We start from the raw sequence: 22,279 nt of genomic DNA on the forward strand, positions 1-22,279 counted from the left end.
CAAATTTTTTTTTTCTTTTCCAAAATCCTTTTTTATGTTTGCTTATTTCTTGATATTAACTGAATAGAGTAGGTTTAATAAAAAAATTGAACACCTAAACTCAACTAGTTTGAGACTAATGTTTAATTGTAGTTGTTGCAATAAATTTCTCGCGAAAAAGTCTTGTTTATTTATAGTATGAACAACTTCAATTAAGCTAATAACATAATTTCTTATTACGACAAAATAATATTTCGTCACAACTGGGTTTGATGACTAGAAAATAAGTTTTGTTGCAAATTAAATTTTATTGGGTAACAAATAAAATTATTTGGTATAAATTATCGGTATCCGTACTCTATTATTAGGAACCACCTAATTCGGCTCTGAATTTAATCACAGTTAGACTCTTCGCCCATTCCTACATGTGTATTTAGTTATTCTCTCAATTAGGAGCTGTATTTATTTGAAAGATAAAATATATATTTTTTATTTATTAAGAAGAGTTTAATCATCATTTCAAAAAGGTTTAACGATAAAAAAAATGTGAATTTCGGCTTTTTTTTTTCAATACTTTTTATTTATGTGTGTGTCTTTCTTTCATCAATTCAGTTTATTACTTCAAAGAAACACTTTACTTCAAATATGCATATAACTATATATAATAACAACCAATAGCGACACCAATGTTCAGTGTTAGGAGGAGCTGGAAAAGAAATTCAAAATTAGGAGAGGTTGCAAAATACAAATTTTTTTTTTCTCACCTATATGTAATGTTGAAGCCAAAAGAATCTTTTTACACAATATCAACATTCTAGTTTCACTTTTTTTACATATTTCTTATTTTTATTCTCTTTTTCAAAATTATATATATATATATATATATATATATATATATATATATATATATATATATATATATATATATATATTGAAACTTTAGATTTTTAAATTTTTTTTCTTATCTACAACAATATACTTATATCTAGGCATGACCACGGTTCTAGAACTGTCGGTTTCGATTTCGAAATTGCCGGTTCTGGTTATAAAAGGTAAAACTGAAATTGAATTATTGTTAAGCGGTTTCTAAGATGGTTTTGAAATCGCCGGTTTCAATTTTGTTCCAATTTAAAACCAAAATTAGATAATTCATATCAAGTTTTTAATTTTTTTTTTAGATTTGTATCTTGAATATAAAAATGAAACCAATTTAATAAAAATTCGTAACTTTAATTTAAAAATTATACTAAAATAAAAAAATTGAAACTGCTGGTTTTAAACCAAAGCCATCGATTTCGGTTTCAAAAAATAAAGAATCAAAACCGAACCTTTAAGTACACGGATTTGGTCATAATTTAAAAATAAAAACCCTTGAACACGGTTTCGTGTCAATATAATTTTGACCAGTTCAATTCTAATTTAAAAAGAACCTTTGTCATGCCTATTTATATCTATCTATATATACAGTTACAACTCATCAAAGATGGAAACAACTGTGACAAAGAGAGGACCAACTCCTCTGTGTTATATTTTTAATGAAACGCAATCTCTCTCTCGTTCTCTCCTTATATCTTTGTTAGTTTCAATAGTGGAATTTTTTTCAGACTTTGGGTTTCACATGTCTTGATCACAGCAACAACAACCGGAAAATATCCATTTCGGTTTGATTCGATTATTCTACTTAAGAGGAGTTCAGATGGTCGTTTATTCGATTTAAATTGAAATTACTATTTAATTTGATTTGATTTTATAGAAATTAATTGATTAGGTTTGACATCGAATCGATATAGCAAAAATGATCAAAACGACTGGTTCAGTTCGAGTTGATTTGGTTCAGATATCAATTTCAATTTGATTTTACTTTTGAAAATTTTCAACTTTTTATTTTCCACCTTCATCTAATTCTTTTTAAATTGAACCGACCAATTGCTCACCCGTGGCTAACTAATTGTGTGTCCCATTGACATTTCAATTTGTACTTCTAAATTTTGTTGTTCGAATTACTGCCAACCATCTTATTTGGTCTTTGATGGCTCCTTTCATTATTTTTTTTTCAATAATTTCTATGTATATGTTCATTTGGAAAAAGATCCTTGGTTAATCTCTTAGATTCGTCTTTGATAATAGATATTAAGCATTTTTTTCTGTTGTAATTTTTCTTCTTTAAAGAATCTTAATTATTCCTCATCGTTGAGGAATTTTTTGTATGTGGTTTACTTTGTTTTTTAGCAATTTGAAATAATGAATGAATTATTGATTTTTTTTTTTTTTTTTTACGGTAGATTTTATATCTTCAAATTCAAGTGATGACTTCTATCAATAGAAACCTAGCAATACGTGACATGTTCCTCCATTAGTAAGTGTCGCAAGTTCTGGAAAAGACAAAGTTGCATAAAGCTTACTTTGTTCCTATTTGAAAAGAAAGATCGTTTTTTTGTTTTATACTACTAAGTGTATCCTGTAACTCTCTGTTTAATGGTTAATGAAAGACTAATTAATGTATTTTGATTCACAAAGCAATTATGTTAAAAATCTTTCACAAATTATGGATAATTTTATGATCAATAGGGTGAAATGTAGTGTGTTTCGACCATTAAACCAAATTATATTAAGTGAAAAAAAATAATTTTTTAATTAAAAAATTAATTTCCACATAGAAAATTTCAATTTCTTATTTCTATACTATTTAATAAAGACTGAAAGTTTTATTAAAAAATTATTAAAATTTGGACTTTTTTTTCATTAAATAATTAAACTCAATCGGACTTCGTGTTAGTAAAATCAACAAAGCCTAGTTCACGCTCTAAAAATTAACTCAAAAATAGAAGAATAATTCAAGTCTCATATATTGACTAAACACTTCATCCCATAAGGATGAGGATAACACCCCTCAGACTAGGCATAAACATCTGAAATAAAGTTTGCACCTAAATCCATGTGCAGTTTACCCGATATTGAAATAAGGTAGATGTTGATACCAAAAAAGCTAGCTCAAGGGAAGAAAGATTAGCCAAATTTTATATTTTTTTATAGTATAATAAAATTTTATTTTATTAATTAATAGAGTCAAGAAAATTTTAATATAACGGAAGATTATATCCAAGCTGGTAGACTCTTCAAATCTTACATATTGACTAATTAAACCCCTTCTTCCAAATTAACTTAAGATAACTCTGCATTCATTTTAAATTGTGATAAGAAGTCTTCAAGTGTTTGCATTAGTTAAGTTGAGAGAATATCCGACCACCAAAAATAGACATCACTACCGGTTCAGTTTGAACTGACTAAACCATACTATAGACAAATTGGAACCACACTAGAAAAGTCAATTCAAAATTTTGAACCAGAACCGCTGGTTCAAGGGGTTAAGATTCATTTGAATATTAAATCTGAACTTGAACCGGAATCGACGGTTCAAGGGGTTAAGATTCATTTGAATATTAAATCTGAACCTGAACCGGTTCGGAACCGATAATTTATTTCATTATTTTATAAAATTAATTAATTTTATTGTTTATATGAGTACGAGTATTCTAAAAGTTATTTAAAATAAATTCATCAATATTTTTTTAAAATTCACATTAATTTTTTCATAAAAAAAACGTCTTAGAATCAAATTTTTATTTTTTTAAAAAAATAATACACATATCATAAGAAACCGTGTTTGGAACGGTCAATTCATCAAAATTGCGCCAGAATCAAAACCAAATTGAAATCAGCGGTTTAAAGGCCGATTCAATTTCAATATTTTAAAAATTTTGAACCGTGGGTTCCATGAAACCCCGGTGCCTATAAATAAAATTGAAAAAAAAAAATTAAATAGAGCATCATTAACAAAGAGATCCAAAAAATTGTCTAGTCCCTATTATCTCTGCCATTGACCGCAATGCTTTGGTAATCATTGCTCATTAAACAATATTCAAAGGAACAGTCACCAGCCACTACTTCAGTCATAAGTGAATCTCTGGATGTTATTTACATTTTCCTGATCCTCTTTTAGGGCATGATGAGGAGTGGAACACGAAAAAATATATGAAAGTGTTTTTGTAAACCATCGGTATTTGAATTCCATTATCAGAGATCATTTAATCTGGTTCAGAATTTCGTTACAGTTAAGGTTCCTTATCCATCGCTATAGATACATTTAATAGAAAATAAACCTAAGAGCTCTTCGCATATACTCAACTTGCATTACCAACTGAGTCACAGCACATAAATAAATAAATAAATAAATAAATATATATATATATATATGTTTGAGTAGAATCAAATTAATTAATTGAGATAAAAAGTAATATTATATATATATATTTAAAAATTATTCTGAGTCATCCATCAAGATTTTGTACGTTAAACTAATTATTCATAGCCTTAATAAAACAACAATCAAGCCTTTCTTTTTTCCAAAATAGTTGGGTTATATAAATCATTAGAAACTTAAAAATACTAAATTTTCTGACTATAAATTAATAAAACAAATATATATTGCTGATAAAAAAAATTATTTCAAATATCTGAAGGAGGGTTGCGGTGTGTAAAAAGCAGTCAAACACACATTATAAAAATTTAATATATGACTTAATTATCTATTCTTATAAGTTTGTAGTTTTGATACTTTAAAAGATATGTCACTTCAATATTTTTTATTTTTTATTTTTTAATTTTATCAAGAAATTAGGCCAATTTAGAAATGCTATCTAGCGAAATTGTCTAATTAAGGGAAGCTCGGCTCTTATTAATTGGAATAAAACTCAATTTATATCTTGAATTATCTCATTGTAACTCTCTAATCATTTAGCTTCTTAATTAGTGGAAATAAAAAAATTAAAAGGGAAAAAACAAAAAATTTGAATTGCAAATTGCGATGCACAAAAAGGAGAGATTTATATATATATATATATATATATATATATATCCTGAACTGAAGCAACCAATGGAAACAAGTCCATGGTTAAACGAAAATCAAGATGAAAACGACCCATCACTTGCAGAAAATCAAGGTGGTTCTTAGGTGCAGATCACGCCTTTGATTAAGCATTGATGCCCTCTTATGGGATACCATTGTCCATGCAGGTTCTTCTTTCTTTAATTATTCTCATTCAAAATTAAAAAACGAAAGAAAAAAAAAAAGAAAGAAAACCATCATATCGTCCTTTCTCTCTCCGTCTCTGTAAAATCCATATACAAAATCTGTACGTATGGTTGTTGATTTGATTACAGATTTGTTTTTGTGTTCTGATAGGATGAGTTTGATGCATGGAGATGGAGGAGTTTATGTCTTTTGTGAAACAGACGTGGGTTGGGAGTTGCATGAAAGGGATAAATATCTGTGTGTTTTGAAAACTGTGATATTTTTTAAATTTTGCATATTCAAGTAAGTAATACAAATTTGTCTTTGCCTCTCTTCTTTGGCTATGTAAAAGGATTTATACACTTGTGTATGTAAATATTTTCGTACTTTTGGTCATTTATTTTATATATAGAAGTGTGAATATGGGAGCTTAGGGTTAAGCCTGCAATGCCTATAGATTGGTCGTAGGTCGGGTTGTTTGGGAGTACCAACAAAATTATTTTGGTCTCTATATATCACACATTAAATTTGTGTCTCTGACTCTTTCTTTCTCTCTTTTGTTTTATTTATTTTGTCTTCTTTTTTTTTTTCAACAGAAGATGGGAGATGAATGTGATCCATGGTGGCGTTGGTTTATTAGGAAATCAAGTCTTTGGCTAACATTCTGATAAAAACCAAGTTTTTTCCTTTTTTTTAAAAAAAAAATTGAGAATCAATTTGTGTTTTTAATTATAAAAATGGGCTGTGAATATGCTAAAATTAACTTTTAACAATTAATTTTAGTAAATTAAATGACTGGATTTCTAAAAAAAAATTAAATGACCGATGAGAAAAGTAAAAGGGTATTTCCAAAAAACAAAAACTATATTCCAAAATAATATTCATATTACTAATTCGGGGTAATCCTAAATTAATTGTCGAGTTCACTGTTTAGTGAAAAGTCATAAGTCAAAAATGTTGAAACAAATTTCAATCATCAACCATCAAACCCAACAGGTACCTGCGGTACTAAGAGCTTATTCAACGCCAACGTTTCAACGTTTCAGGGAACCATCAATGTTTTGACTAGAGTCAAAACACTGTATCTATCAAATAAATTACTCGCTAACTTAATATTTGCAACAGCTGTAAGAGGTTAAAGAGTGTTTCATCAAACATTAAATCTCTTAATGTTTAGCGTTTTAAATTTTATTTTTTGACACTCTTATCAATTTATTTTGTTTTTCCTTATTCTTAAGATTATAATTCTACTTGCAATAACACTCATTTGAATTTGGTATTCTTGTTATTTATTTAAAATTTCTTTCTCAAATCTCAAAGGAATATATGTCATTTTAATTATTTATTTCTATTTTCTTAAAACAAGGATAAGAGTATGTTGTCAAAATTAAACAACATTAAAAAAATTATCATCTTTTCATTTTAATTTTATAAGAAATAATCTTTTATTATAGAAAAAAATTCAAATAAAAAATAAAAAAAATATGATAATAATTTAGGAAAAAAAACACTCTGTTTTATATATATATAATTAGTCCATTTAAGTTCTATGGCTATAATTTAAAATTTTAAGTCAACATTCTAATGTCCTTTTTTATTGTTTTAATTTTGACAGCTAATCAAACATTTAAACCACTACATAAACACCTAACAGGTAACAACTAGTATCTAACAACTAAAAGTTACTAGAACAGCTAAAACTCTACTACAACTGTTAGTATTGCCGAACAAATCCTAAGGTTATATTACCTTTTAGTGTTTTGCTTAAATGCTATTTTTCATAATATTCATTAATATAGCATTTATGAACTAACTTTTTAAAAGTGAATGTAACATTTTATAAAAAATTAACTCACTTTAATATTAACTCATTTTAATGTTAATCCAGTTAATCCATTGTTTAGCTTTTTAACATTTTATAAAAAAACTCTATTAAAATAATAAATAATTATCAGTTAATTTTGCCGAACAGAACCTCAATGCTGAACCAAACAAGAGCCATGTAACCACCAAAAAGAAAACCTGGCTCCATAAAAATGAAGCCTATGTTTCATTTTGCACCGGTTCATTGCAGCAACTATATATTGCAAGAGGATCAGCTAAATAATAAATGCCATTCCACATATAAGGTAGAACCGCTAATTTACTGTGGAGAAACAAACATCAACAGTTTTTCCAAATGACAATTCATTATTGGTATTGGCTTGGTGGTAGCAGCCAACACCAGGTGTAAGCAAGCATTCCATATTTTCAACCCTTAACCAAGAGAAAATATTTATGGCCACAACCTACGAGAATATACACAATGCTGGGACTTCTCGGCCTTTTGGGTAAGAGCTTGCAAAAGTACATAAAACATATAATATCCTCTTTGATAATTTTACAATTTGATTCAACAGTATTTCATGTAATGTACATTTCTTCCTTTTAGTTCCAATTTTTCCAAATGATTAATTCCTTCTGTGATCTTGAGTTGCATCACAAGAATAATTCAAGCATTATGATGATTTCCCTTCTTCTAGCTTCAGCGAACCAAAGTTAACATTTACTAGTTCAGCAGCAGCCCGGGCAACTGCGGTTGCACGCTCTGCAGAGGCAATGGCAGCTCGAGCAATCTCCAAGACATCAGAAGACCCTGATGTTGTCCCCCTTTTAGCATCCGGAGATGGTATTGTAGTGTCGTTCTTGATTGATGATTTAGTTTCACTAGTATCCACTGACGGTGTATTAATCATTGGGCTAGGAGCCTGAAGATATTGAGATCCTTGTCTGCTCTCTGTATTTATAATAGGACTTGTCCCATTGGTAGGTGGAGTTTTAGGAGAGCTTCGTTTCATGGGAGCTTGAGAAAGTGCAGCTTCAGCCACAACTTGCTTTGATCCACCCTAGATAAAAATAATAATAATTCACATCTCAATAATTCAATGAACAATAGTATCATCCAACTAGAAGTGACATTAATGAATGTCTACAATTTACCAAGCTCCAAGGCGAAATTAATAATTCTGCAAGCTAACAATGGCAGACGTTAATTTTATTAGTCAAGGACTAATGTAGCTGACAGTTGAAACAAATTGGCCACTAGAATAATGATAGTTGGAAGCTGATCAAGCATCTGACATGATCAATATTCCACCTAGGACATTTACGAGGCAATAACTGGTAAACACATAATTATAAATCATATTTCATATTTGCATAGTAGAAAGAATTAGAAAACCTCAGTAGTCATAATAACTGCCTGATACTCGAGCCTTCTCACATTGTAGGCTATATGATGGTCAGGTATAAGCCCTTCCCAGCTATTTTTGAGATTTGATTGAGACCTTCAGTTCACAATAAAACACCTTGCCTGGCATCATGGCTGCCCATCCAGGCTAATTACCAGAAATATTATCCTAATCAGACGTTAGTTGACTTTTTTGAGTTGATGCACAAAATATCTTTATGAGACCTATGTTTCTGCAGCATTTGACTACTGTAAACAAGTAAAACTGGAAAAAAAGTTGCAATAACTACCGTGAATTGAAGTATACTATGTAGCAGCATAAAATTTCTAAATGTATTTTTAGATTCACTTCAACAATATCAAAAGAGAACCGTGGTGATTGCAAATTTTTCATAAATTAATCGTTGTTCATTTGATTAGTATTGCAAGGACATGGAAAGTTTTGCTTCCAGAAGTGAGTTTCCCTAAATGTTAGTCGGCATGCCCCACAAATTTTAATTGCAAGAAGCTCAGGAAGCAGGATTCATAATATATATCTTTCAGCAACTAAACAGTTACTGTCTATGAACAGCATAATATTAAGCGTGTGGATTATAAACCAAATAACAATTTCTGAATAATGAGTATGAGCTAAGCGCAACTTAAACACAAACAGATTGGCAATTTTACCAGAAGATCTTCATGCTTTTTACCAAGCTCGGCTTCTGTGCTAGAAGAATCCCAGTCCAAGCTATATTCTTGTGCAATTTCCTTCAAAACCTTAATCCTTGCCTCTGCTGACGGAGCACTAATTGAAAGCTTTTCAATAATCTGCACAAACAGAAATAACACTACATGTAAGTGACAGCAGTACATTCTAGGTTCTATGCTTGCTTCTGTATGAATATCACACTTGCAGAAAACTCAATAAACTAAAGCCAATTAACTGCACGGTTGACACTAGAGTCGGGACGAAGCTCAGAAGCTGCCATGACAAATTCCTTCCCATATTTTGCAGATAACAAATTCTGGATCTGCAATAAATCTGGCACTTCTGAACATCTTGGAGCAGCAAAAATTATGCTTGCAACAGCCTCTCGTAATTCAGCTGGACATTCTCTGTTATATTAAACGATGGTTGAAAAAGTTCAAAGAAAAAGAAAAAAAAAAAAAAAAAAAAGAAAACTATTCGAATCACATAGAAAAATTATCAATCATAAACATTAATGAAGATAAAATAAAAATTATAATGCTGGTTCCTTGTAGATTTATAAACTATCGTGAATCAATAATTTTATAGTATCGAATAATGGATTATCAAGAGATGTTTAGGAAATGAGAAACAAACAATAGTGCTGCTAATATGCGCCTACATATGTCCATATCATATATAGATTATAGATTCTAACTTCTTCGCACATGTAAAATACTTTAAAGTTAGGGCCTCAATGTTTTATTAAGATGCTTCCCCACTTTCGCTTGATAAGAAAGCACTTTGGAAATTAAGAAGCATTGTGGCATGAACTCCTTCAGCTAAGTTGTAACGTCCATTTCAATAACCTATTGTCTTATTCAACTGCCTTATTTCTAATGGCCATACCCAACAATCTCGAGCTTTTCTTTTGTCCATTCTCTTCCAAGATCAGAGAGGTGGAAACAGAGATGAAGCTCTAACTAGATCATTTCTCCCCTGAGGTTGAGTCAGCCAGCCCAAAAGAGCATCTTCTCTAAACCCTTATTTTTTCTCAAAGCTCACTATAAGTGAAAGGACAGCAGGTAAGGAAATGAAATTCTCCGAAGAATGTGATCCCCAATCCCAAATAACAAAATTTCATACAAAAGGGACAGCTGGTTGATGCAGCAGTTGGCCTACGTTAAATAAGACAAGAAAAGATTTTGTTCTTCATTTGTAATGTAGCTATAGTGCATATCAATATTGTGAATGGTACCACAAGCAACATTTTTGGTTATCTGGATGCTAATTGATAGATAACAAGTAAAGTCAATGGAAACATTCTGAGTTTAAGAATTTCAAACCTATGTAGTAGGCTTAGTTTGAAATTTTGAAGAAAAAGAGAAACTTATTTCACTTTCAGAACTCCTCCAAAATTACACCCAGCATCCTGCTATCATTATATTAGCTTAAGAATTTCCCCACACAATCTCCAAAGAGAGCCAGATTACAAGAGAGGAGCTCCAACAGCAATGTGTATGAATATGATGTTATAGTTTCTACATTTTTTTTTTTTTTTTTTTTTTTAAGAGTACAAACAGCTTCCAGACCTTGGACAGAAATTAAAGGCTTGATAAAATTAGAGGGTAAGCATTCGGTTCGGCAATTCGAATCAATGAATAAATGTTTGGTTAATGGTTCGGTTAAAGAAAATCCATTTTTTTTGTAATCAGTTAAAGGTTCGGTCAAAAATTAATCAAACCGAATTAATCAAATCAACCGACTCTCAAGACTACATCATTTTAATTAAGTAGATAATAAAAATTAAAAACATTAATAATTTTGTCCTTTTTCTTTTAATTTTTAAAAATTTCGGTTAATTTTTACTTTGTTAAAGTTTGTTAATCACTTATTTCGATTAAATCCATTCAGTTAATTAGGTTTCAATTTTCTTTAACTTCAACTCAGTTAGTAATTGAAAATGATTCGGCCAAAATGATTCGGTTAAGTTATGTTAAAAAATTATCAGTTAAGTTTGCTTACATTCAAAAAAAATTCGGTTAAAAATGTTATCCAAATTGCACGAATTGGCCAAATGCTCACTCCTAGATAAAATTATAGACTAGAAGCAGTAAAGGCTAGCCCAACACAACCAAGCTAAAACAAATTGATATGCTCCAAAAATCAAACAAATAATATGAAAATGGCAGCTTCCTAGAAAGAAAAGGAACACAGATTTAAAACTAGAAGAAGCAGCTGAGGCCTATGTAAGCTCCTATCCTGATTAAGATTTTCATCGTTACAAATTAAGGTTTGGATATTCAAAATGGTCTTAGCACACCTGTCTTCAAATTGAGAAAGAAAATTTTTGCTGAGCCAAAAGCTAGTAGTCAGATACTGGCCCAAAGTTCAGGCAGCCAAGATTCAAACTCCCATCCCCATAAGAGGATATAGATAGATAGATGGAGATAGATAGAGAGAGAGAAGGAGAGAGGGAAGGGCATAAGTTTGTCTCTTCTGCATGTGAAAATCAATAGCAAAAAGAAATATTCTATGCATGCATTCACATCCACAGGCACACAGATAAGTGCACATATACATATTTAGAGATCATATATAGTAGCCATTGCGTCAATCATTTCTTTGAACACCAAAATAGGAACAATCAAAGACACAAACTAATTGGAAACAACAACAAACAATATTGAACCACAAAACAAAAGTGGCAGAAGATGATTTTAGCCTTTTGTTTGAATAGAAGAATAAAGATTTTGTGGTATAGTTTTAACTCCCACCTAAGAGAACTCTAGTCTGTCACAAATCAATAGATCAAGAAATCTCTAGGAAGCAATTACCTTGTCATTTTACACTGATGACGTACCACAAACTAATCTAAAGAGTTCAACAAAAACTCGAACAAAATATAATTCTATCAACCAACATTTTCAAAAACTAAAAATTTGCAAACTGATAGTATATTTTAATTGCTTAAAATCAAATAATCTAACCTCAAGCCTGTGGATAAAATTAGTTAGAAATGTTGGAAGACTGCATAAGCAATTATCTCCTATGGCATATAACTATATCAATACAGAATAAGAAGTCCACAAGATTGTACTCTCAAGACACCAAAATTTATAGTTAACTAACTAATAGGAAAGGACACTCAACAAGTTTTGCAGCATAAATTTTGCTCAGGGTGCTGATTTCATAGGTGACAGTTTCATTAATCTTGTTATTTCTAACTTGTAATTGCCACATAAGCACACGTACAATTTGTGCAGATTACTTATGTGTTCTTGCTATATACAAATTACTTATTTGTTTTTGCTCTACACAAAAACAGTCTCTTAAAGTTTTAATAAGACAGCAGGAGCCATTAATGCTGGTAAGACCGCAATATCAAATGCCTTTAAATTGGCAGAAGCAGCATTTTTCACATGTAAACTATTCAAAGGTATGAAATTGAACTGCATATCTGTATAAAATAAATATGATGCACTAATTCTATGCTGCTTCTTTTGTCAAGAAAAGCGAAAGAGTACCATAAAAGTTATCTACAAAGACTCCAATAAAGGAACAAATCCATATGATCAATAGACTTACTTCTGACTTTCAAGAATTGGAACACGAGCAAGAACAAACTCACAAAACAGCTCCAATATCTCATAAGCAGCCCACAGATTTTGTTCGCGTATCACATGCTCCACCTAAAAAAGAAGAGAAAAATGCACAGAAGAAAGAAAAAATAAATAAATAAATAAAAAGTAGTTCCAAAGACAGAAAATGAAACAAAAATTCTGATTAAGCAGACCATTAGCAATTATCAAAACTGAAAGGGTACCCGAATTCGAGCGATTCCTTCTTGGCCAGCCTGCAAAAATTGTGCTATTTCCTTGCGCATATGTTTGAGCTGCAAATCTCTTTTGTTTTGTAGCAATTTGATGCGTGAGATTGACAATGTCAAGCATGTTTTGCTGCAGAAGCCAATTATCGAAAACAAAATTCACTACATAAAAAATTCAAGAGAACTAGAGCAACCCGCAATTCATTCATTCAATTTTCAAGCACCAAAAGATGACAATTTGAGCAGAGGATCCACAATTACACTCAGAAAAGTTGTCGAAAAATTCACTTTTACTAAATCAGATATAAAAGTTCATCTTCTGCAATCCATATACATAAATTAGTGATAATAAATCAAATACTTCCGTTTAAATAAATAAAAGTTTAATAAACATTTATGAAATGAAAAATCAAATAATTATCAACAAAAGCATAGATAAAGAAAGAAAACAATAGGGAAAATTGAAAGAGGAAAGAAAGAGAGAAAAGAAAATACCATTTCGCACCAAAGACGCCTCTGTTAAAAAGTTGATTTAAAAGCGACATTGATGCTTAAACTGAGAGAATGCAGTCTCTGGTTATGATTCCAATAACTATTTGTAAGGTCGATCGTCGCTGTAAACAAGTCTGTTAGATACCCTCCATTAGTCTGTCTGTTTTTTATTTTGCGAAGTGATACATGGAACGAATCGGTCCAAGCACGGAGTCTATTTTACAAATATTTGCGGGCCATGGTTATCTTAAGTGAATCAGGCGCGTTAAAATGAAAAGGGTTGTAGGTGTAATTGGCTAGGGGTAAAGCAGACAATTCCCATAGTTATTGCTAGTGACGTCAAGTTTGTTTTGCTACTTCCTAAGCTAACTTAAAAAGAAAGAAAGTACCATAACATGAGAGATTTAAGTTGCACAGTGGATGCTGCTTAACATGTTACAAATTTATTTAAATAATAACGAAGTTTTTGATAAATCATAATGATAAAAAAGTAATTATATAATTTATATTAATTACAATAAAATATATGTTAAGCATATCAAGTAATTTTATTATTTTAGTATAAAATATTCTTTTTATTGTTTATAATTTTATTGTAGTGAAAATTAAGTGAAAAATAAAAGCACGATGATTCCAAGTTTATAAATTATTTAAATAAATTTTCAAATATTATAATTCTATTTATTCATAAAATATATATTAAAAATATTTTTTGAGCAATAATTAAAGGTGTGTATAAGTTTGTAGGATTCCAACCTATTCTTGAAAATCATCTCAAATTTTTCATTCAAAAAAAGAAATTTAATTTAAATTTATGAGTTCTACCTCAAATATTGTCGGTAATTATAATACAAATTTAGTTATTTACTTAAAACTATTTATACAAATATGAAGTTTCATTTAATTTATCACTCATACAACTTTAGCCCTAAAAATAATTGAGTATCACTTTGTACCTATCAATATTAATAAATTTATTAGAGTAGCTTAATTAAAAAAATAATTTTAGTATTTTTAAAGGTTGTTAGTTTAAATTTCTATTATATAAAAATTAAAATTTGAGACCTTAAATAGGTAAATTGCATAGCATGTATCAAAGTTCTTAAATCAAAATCAATTCTGGTAGTAAAATTACAATCCTATTTCAAATCTTTTTATCAATATCCAAATTCATCATCTCTACTTGCTACTTAGAAAAAATGAGATGCAATTATCATAGGAAAACAATATTAATATATTTAATGTTTTCATCCCATGTCGCAGCAATCCATGATTTTTTTTCAAATTGCAATGTTTCAAACGAAATTGACCAAATTAAGGGGAATATTAAGAGAAAGCAAAATTTCCATTCTTTGGTTATGGTGAAAAAAGTCTAGAAGGAATGAAATTTTTAATCTCTCCAATTTGAAAAAAAAAAAAGAATATAATAAAAATAATTAAAAATAATTAGTATATAAAAAGTTTAATTTTAATCAATGAAAGTTTAATTTTAGTTTGCTTTTTAAGGTAAAATCACAAATAAAATATCTTTTTCATTTTCAAATTTTCCTAATCTCGTTCTGAATAGTTTATATTAAAAAAAATTTTTAATATGAAATTGTCTGATATTATTTACCTTTGAAAAAATTTACCTCTGAAAAAACAAACAAATCGAGTTTCCCCGTTCAATGATGTTTCTATCTATAGCTAATTACAAAGGTAGAGTCTGAGTTACTTTGCTTGTCATAAACTTTACTTTTACATTTTTGCCCATTTGCACAAGCATTTGTACTTCTTATAACCTCCAATCAACCTGGGCCCATTTTTCAAATATTTTGCAATAAACAATTGTCGTGCCTTGGAACGAATTGTTTATCAATCATTTCCCTTTTATTTTTTATACACTTAATTAACTAACTTTTATCATAAAGGTTTGACTTAACTGCTATTTAACGTTTATTAATTTTGAGATTATTATTATTATTATTATGCTAAAAAAAATTTGAGAAATAAGATACCATATCATTGTTTAGTGATAATATTTTTTTTATCAAATTAAATAAAAATTACTAAACGTCATAATTAATGTATTCATTTATAATTATAGTTTTATATTCTCATAAATTTTTAGATTAAAACAATAATATAAATTTTTATATTCATTTATAATTATAGTTTTATATGTCAATTTTCAATAACAGCATTATAATTTTTTTACTTAAAATTTTAAATTAACTTAAACTTTAGTAGATAAAAATACTCCTCGAGATAAAGGAGATCTCTTCCTCTATAAACTTTATTATTATGGCTGATTCAGCCCTTCTTATGTCTTAATAGATTTCTCTATCTATTTTATCTATCTTTGAATGAAGACACTATGATTCAGCTCTGAGCTGTAATAGAATATAATAATTAAATATATTTCTAATATATATATATATATATATTTTTTTTTTGGATACTGAAGGAAGGGATGAACCCCAGGAACAAACAAAAGGCAAAAACAAAACACCTCAACCAGCTACAAGGTGAGGCCAAGAAACACCCCGGCCTATCCCATTGCAGCAGCTCCAACACTTGAGCAGGAGGATCATGAAAAATTCTTTTAAGAGAATCAACGAGATTAGCTAAACGGTCAGCTACCTGGTTTGCCTCCCTATAACAGTGAAGAAGGCGGACATACCACTCCCTAGACAGCAGCAAACGAATGGCTTTAAGGAAACTCACAAACCGCCGAGAAGAAGAGGGAGCAAAATTAACAATCTGTAAAACAACTGCAGAATCTAATTCAACCTCAAGCTGTCGACAACCAAAGTCCCAAGCCATGCTTAACCCGTGCAGTAAACCAGAGGACTCAGCAGTCATAGAAGAGCAATGTCCAAGCCGGACAGCAAAACCAGACAACCAACCACCTTTGAAATCTCGTAGGACATCCCCACAACCACTAGGACCCAGATTACCTTTAGTCGCACCATCAACATTCAACTTGGCCCAGCCATAACAAGGAGGAGACCAAGAAACATGACATAACCTGAGTAGACCGGCGCCCCTAGCCATTGTGAGATTGCCATGCCTCCTTGTTGACCCTCAACTGAGAGAAGAGACTATGCCTACGAGAAACCACATCAAACCAAATATTTCTGAAAACAAAAGCATTCCGCCAACCCCAAATGTTCCACAACACGTAACACAACACTACTTGAGAGTCAAAAGCTTCCAGCCTACGAGTCTTAAGCACACTGCTACGAAGCAAACACTCAGAAATCAGCCAGGTGCAGAACTCCACCAGAGAAGAAGTCGTTAGGACCATCTCCCATATCTGTCTAGCATAAAAACAATCGGGAAACAAATGCTCTAACGACTCAAGAGGAGCATTACAAACCGGGCAAGAAAGAGAAATGGTAAAACCACGTATACCTCTCTCCTGATTGGTCATTAACTTCTGATGGTGAAGCAGCCATAAAAAGAGACGAATCTTTTGCAGAACCTGGATCCTATGAATCCAAAGCCAAGTTCGATCCGAGGAATTGCTCACTTTTAGGCAAATTATGAGCCGACGCAACAGAAAATAGGCCACTAGAGGTCTCCGACGAACAAAACTCATCCAAGTCCTGAGAACAAGAGCTCAGAAAGACAGACTCCAGCAGATGACATATAACCGGATGGAGATACAACTGAATCACCGCCCAATCCCAGCTGTCGTTGACCCAAAAAGAAGCAACACAGACATCCCGTAAAGAGGCCGACACAACTGTATGGCAGTAATCTAGCAGAGGCCTATCCGTTAACCAAACATCCTTCCAAAACAAAGTATAAAAACCAGTACATACCACCCGCCTGAGACCTTTAGACAGAAGAGGGAGACGATGCACGATACCACGCCACACAACAGAAGTTGAAGATCTCGACTGCAAAGCATCTAACCCATTTCTATTACGCATGTATTTCCCACGAAGAATAGAACACCAAAGCCCAATAGAACCATTGAGAATACGCCACCCCAGTTTGGCAAGAAAAACATCATTGATCTCACGGCAAGTATGCACACCCAAACCTCCAAGCTCCTTCCCGAGTCAAAGTGCCCCAGTTTACAAGGTGAATAATTGACCGACCATTGCGCTTCCCCCATATAAAATCACGAACCTTTCTATCAAAGGCATCACATACTGCCCGCGGAAACGTAAACAAATTGCATATAATATTATTTTAAAAATACATTTAATTGTATTACATTAGTTTCCATTGTACGGGCGTAATAGATGATAGTGACTACTTAGTGATTTTTATTTTAACCAGGGAAATATATTCCATTAACTGATTTTTCCAGCCATCCAAACTTCAGAAAATTCAAAAGATATTTTCCAGATAAACTATATCCCGCAAACAAATGGAGCCTAAATCCTTCAATTGCCAACTTAATACTTACTCTAAATACACTCCGATAGGATTGAACTAAAACTCTTTGTTGTTCATAAGAAGTACTAAAATAGCAAAACGAATTTATCATCTACATAGTCCAATATCATACAATAGAGACGTTTAATTGGAATCTATTTATTGAATTTCAGTCATGATTTGAAGGTGATGAAAAAATTGCATCATCAACTAAATAGAATGGCAACTAGCTCAAAAGGGTGGGTGTAGAAGATAGAAATCACAACAGGTGAAAAGGCTGATCCTGATTACAACCGTTACTTATTCGAGCGAATGGCAACTAGCTCAGAAGGGTGGAAGTAGAAGATAGAAATGACGACAGGTGAAAAGGCTGATCCTGATTACAACTGTTACTTATTCGAGCTCCGTAAATCAAGCCATGAAGTAATATCATCAAAGATAGCATAAATTCTGTCACCAGGTTCCCCTTCAAGAATGCAGTGATAACCTTCTTCATAAAGCTTCAAGGTTTTATCTTTACTAGAGGCCCTTTCGTAGAGAAATTGGCTCACCAAAGGATCAGTCACCTTATCAGCAGCACCATGAAGAACCAATAATGGAGACGAAACCTGCAACGTCTCTGGCATCAGCTAACTTGGTTGACATAGCATGAACCGTTCCTTGATTTAGGTAATGTAATAATGGTGGAATTTTAGCTTGTAAGGCGATATGATAGATAAAAAATGCATTATGAAATCTTACCTTTTCAAGTTGTGCCTCAATATCCTCTGTAGCCTTCAAGAGTTCCACAGCAGTTCTCAGTCTCGTTTTATCATTGTAAGAAATTACATTGTAGTCGGCCTAAACCAGAAAGAAGCAAAGTTGTTGTCTGTAAATATATAAAATGGAAAACTAAAATTTTCACATGTAGAAACATGTATCAGATCAACAAAAAATTTCCGTCATATATCTCTGTGTTCATTTTGTGTGCATGAGCGCACTTGTTAAATTTGATATATGGCTGCTCCAATTATAACCAAAGGTCTGTTCATGGGCTGTGCCTGGATTTGGACAATGTCAAATTTTTCAAAATTCCAGCCCAGCCAACATGTACTTTTCTTCATAAATTCCAGTCAGACAACAATTTTACATTGGTAGAAACAGAGACATACAAGTCTTTAAGCTATAATCACTGTAAAGCAAAAACATGCAACAATAGTTCAAGGAGAATCTTACTTATTACAGGGTTGAAGTTGTGCATAAATTAAAACGAATAATACTAAAAAAAGAAAAAAAGAAAAAAGAGCACAAAAGAACTAGCTGAAGAAAATTCCTTGACTGAACTCGGGTTTCTAATGGTTCTATCTATTTAAGACCAAACAGTACACACTGATGCATTAATATAGGACTATTTCTTCACATGCTATGATGCAAGGAATTGGTCTAAACTATAATATCACAAAAAGTATTTTCAGCAGAAATAAAATGGATAACAAACCATTTTTCTTGTCTTCAGGTCTCTGATGAACACCTCTGATAGATCTTTCTGCGGAACAAGTTTTGCTTTTGGCAAGACTCGGGCCAAAAGGGTTAACGCGTTCAAAACTAGTAGTGGTGGCTTCACATCGTCTGCAATCTGGGCAACAAATTAAGGTTAGCAAAAAATTTTAAGCATGTTAATGAGTATGCATTTCTGCAGATTAGAGAAAAAAACAAATGAAAACTTACAGCAAATAATGAAATTAGGTCAAGAATAAACAGGCAATACCAATCAATGTGTCAATTTAGTCTTGAAGCATAATAGACGTGAGGAGCTTTACATGAGCTCCATGCATAGCTAACAAATTCTATCGCAGCAAAACTGTTATACAGACTGATCTAAGCTGATAATTCACTGGAAGAACAAATCTCTGTTGATGTAATGTGTTTTTCAAAGTTGCTGAGGTAACAAAACACTACATCAGCTGGGTAATAGGTTTAGTAGATTGTGCATTTTGCACAGTAGAAGAAGTTGCAATTTTGTTCTTCAGTGGAATGCAGCTTTTAAAATAAAGCACATATTTGATCACATGTAGGAATGCAAATGAATGTGTCAACAAGCTCATTTAAAATAAAGGATTCCCATAAGTTAACATTTATAAATATAATAGAATTTGGTTTAGTTATATTAAATTCAATAAAATTAAATCATGGGAGAAAATTTTCATTCATATAAAATATGAAATTTCAAATGAATTCCACAAAATTTTGAGGAATTCATTAACACCAAATAAGGCCTTAAATAATTTCTGATAAAGGAGCAAGGATGTGCTTACTCTACACATAGGAGCTACAAGGATTATGCCATCCCATGCATTGGGTTCCTTTAGATGAACTTTGAGAGCAACAGCTCCACCCATAGACTGCCCAAACAAGAAGCAAGGCAATCCTCTCAATTCAGGACTACCTGGGAATAATAAGAGAAAGCAAACACAGAAATGGAATTCTACATGCTTTTCAAATTGCAATGAGAAAGAATAGCATCTACAGTAAGAATTGCCAAATCAAGACAAACCTTTAATTTTTGTATATTGTTCAATAACATTGTCAACTAAGTCATCAAAGCTTGGGATGTAACCATGCAAACCTTCAGACAGACCAAAACCAGGATGGTCCAAAGCATAAATAATATATCCACATACAGCAAGTCGCTTTGCTATACCTGAGATTGTTTAACTCTCATTATTTCAAGGACATTGTGTTGATTATAATTCTGTTTCCAAACAGAATTGGATCAGACAAAATGACATACCTTCAAAAAAGAAGGTGCAAGTATCTCCATATCCATGGCAGAAGAACACAGCACCTTTAATTTGAACATCTGGCGGTGGCATCCATTTTTTGAAAAATATTTCTAGTCCTTTGGAATTCCTTCCATACCACTACAGAATGCAATTACAGTTTTGGATATTAGCTTCATTAGCCTAAAAAACACATTTTTAAAAAGTACTTAAAAAGAAAAAGTCAACTGACTTGAATTGAGACAAAATGGAAGTTTCAGTAATTCTTTTAATTTCCTTTCCGTTCTCATTATACCAAGAAAATATAGAGAAATCAAAACTTACCTCCTGCGTACTAATCCCAGCAGGAGCCAACTACATAAAAATTTCAAAACCCAAAAAACAACACAAAATCAGTGACTAACACAAGAAACAAAGCACACAAATTCCATAATAATAATAATAATAATAATAAAGTCAATCATATCCAACAGATCATGACCATTACCTTAAAAAGGGGATGATCAAGCTGCTGTTGCACTTCAGCAAAAGCCGCTCGAACCCCACGGCGAGCAGGCGCGTGGTCCAAATCCTGGGAAGCAATCAAATTCAGTTCTTCACTGACACCATCAATGGGCTTCTTCTTTAACTTAGCCATAGCAGTTAGGTGGCGATTACTGGATACTGCTAAAATAGTTTTGGACTTTAGGTTTATATTAGATGAATCAATAATGGGTAGTTGCTGTTTTAGTGGATGGTTGATCGGAGAATGCAATTTCCGACTAGTTAGAGAAAAACTCGAGGAATGGAATCCAAGTTTGAGAGAAGAGTCCATGGGAAAGGGACTAAAAAGAAAACAAACAAAAAAGAGTCAGCACTTGGCAAGGTGAAGAAATTGGTAGCTGATGGATCGTTGTCCAATAACAAATTTAGTGGGTTCTGCAATTTGGGAATAAGTTGAATAATAAGAAATAAATTAAATTTAAATTTTTTTTGCCATTCGTTATTATATAGAATGAATCTGCATAGCAACAGTTACAATAATTCAAATCTATCAAAGACAACACAAATCATTATAAAGTCTGTTAGAGGCAATAAAACCCATTAAAAATAAGTAATATAAATTAAAATTAATTGTTACAACATCAAGAATTGAACCGTGGTGTTATCTATTAAAATAAGTAATAGATATTTACATAGCCCGTCAAAGCATTAATCTAATTCATTGTGGTATTACCTATTAAAGTGATGATGCATGTAACAATCAAATTGAATTACCAGTTCAATTGTGGGCGGTCACGTGTTAGGTAATGGAGTACGTTGTCAATGGTCCTATTGCAAATTTTGTTTTTTTTTTTTTTTAATGTTTACGTTATAAAATACGTAGTTTCTTTGATTTTTCACGCATGGTTTTTTTTTGTAAGATTCTAGAGATTGGCATTTGAAGTGTGTTGTTGGATTCTAAATTTCCACTAACTTCTTCTAACATGAATCACCGACCTCTAGTCAACACCAAATCCTTTGAATTTGATAGATCTACATCCGGCGGCTTCTGTATTAGGTGGCAACGTGGGCCATGCCTCTCACGCCTCGCGTGCTACAGTACTTGGCCGGTGTCGAGCCTGGATACTAAGCACGGTAGCCCATCCCAACATAACACGTTCAATTTTTTTTCCCTTTTTTCATCTTTTTTTAAGAAAGTAAAAGATGAAGAATAGTCAAATCCAGCAACAACATTTAATCAATTTTTAGCATTTTGATAGAGTAAAAATTCTATCTTTTTGTAATTGTATTGTTTCTTAATATAACTTTGATAATAAATTTTAAAGGTTGAAGAAACTTTTTATTCAATGTCAAACACTCTAATATTTGTAGAAATTAATTAAATTTTTTGAAC

General features: G+C 31.6%; 2 protein-coding genes across 2 annotated transcripts; both read right to left on the reverse strand.

Annotated features, from left to right (window-relative positions):
• Positions 1–7,349: 7,349 nt before the first annotated feature.
• On the reverse strand, positions 7,350–13,457 carry LOC105642034 (Regulator of Vps4 activity in the MVB pathway protein). The gene is made up of 6 exons (XM_012226708.4): positions 13,274–13,457; positions 12,776–12,908; positions 12,538–12,641; positions 9,206–9,377; positions 8,949–9,089; positions 7,350–7,935 (listed from the first exon to the last, which is right to left on the reverse strand). Exons 1-6 carry the CDS (start codon positions 13,321–13,323, stop codon positions 7,549–7,551), a joined length of 987 nt encoding a protein of 328 aa, XP_012082098.1. The 5' UTR covers positions 13,324–13,457; the 3' UTR covers positions 7,350–7,548.
• A 4,239-nt stretch (positions 13,458–17,696) lies between these two features.
• LOC105642035 (alpha/beta-Hydrolases superfamily protein) lies at positions 17,697–21,416 on the reverse strand. Its single transcript, XM_012226709.4, has 8 exons — positions 20,891–21,416; positions 20,728–20,757; positions 20,415–20,544; positions 20,178–20,324; positions 19,939–20,069; positions 19,122–19,259; positions 18,386–18,484; positions 17,697–18,252 (listed from the first exon to the last, which is right to left on the reverse strand). The coding sequence occupies exons 1-8, from the start codon at positions 21,215–21,217 to the stop codon at positions 18,034–18,036; spliced, it is 1,221 nt and encodes a 406-aa protein (XP_012082099.1). The 5' UTR covers positions 21,218–21,416; the 3' UTR covers positions 17,697–18,033.
• Positions 21,417–22,279: the final 863 nt, after the last annotated feature.

The sequence above is a fragment of the Jatropha curcas genome, chromosome 10 (genome assembly GCF_041381405.1).
Source record: "Jatropha curcas cultivar XTBG-Jc1 chromosome 10, XTBG_Jcur_1.0, whole genome shotgun sequence".
In the NCBI taxonomy this organism is placed as follows: Eukaryota; Viridiplantae; Streptophyta; class Magnoliopsida; order Malpighiales; family Euphorbiaceae; genus Jatropha; species Jatropha curcas.

What these genes read in the sequence shown, in the direction of transcription:
- LOC105642034 (XM_012226708.4), bottom strand. Translation starts at nt 13,323, where the DNA reads ATGTCGCTTTTAAATCAACTTTTTAACAGAGGCGTCTTTGGTGCGAAA. An exon ending in AAGGAATCGCTCGAATTCGG is followed by an intron (nt 12,642 to 12,775) that starts GTACCCTTTCAG and finishes CTTCTTTTTTAG; the next exon opens with GTGGAGCATGTGATACGCGA. An exon ending in AAAAGCATGAAGATCTTCTG is followed by an intron (nt 7,936 to 8,948) that starts GTAAAATTGCCA and finishes ATTTTTATCTAG; the next exon opens with GGTGGATCAAAGCAAGTTGT.
- LOC105642035 (XM_012226709.4), bottom strand. Translation starts at nt 21,217, where the DNA reads ATGGACTCTTCTCTCAAACTTGGATTCCATTCCTCGAGTTTTTCTCTA. An exon ending in ACAATATACAAAAATTAAAG is followed by an intron (nt 20,070 to 20,177) that starts GTTTGTCTTGAT and finishes TATTATTCCCAG; the next exon opens with GTAGTCCTGAATTGAGAGGA. An exon ending in TTGAGGCACAACTTGAAAAG is followed by an intron (nt 18,253 to 18,385) that starts GTAAGATTTCAT and finishes GAGACGTTGCAG; the next exon opens with GTTTCGTCTCCATTATTGGT.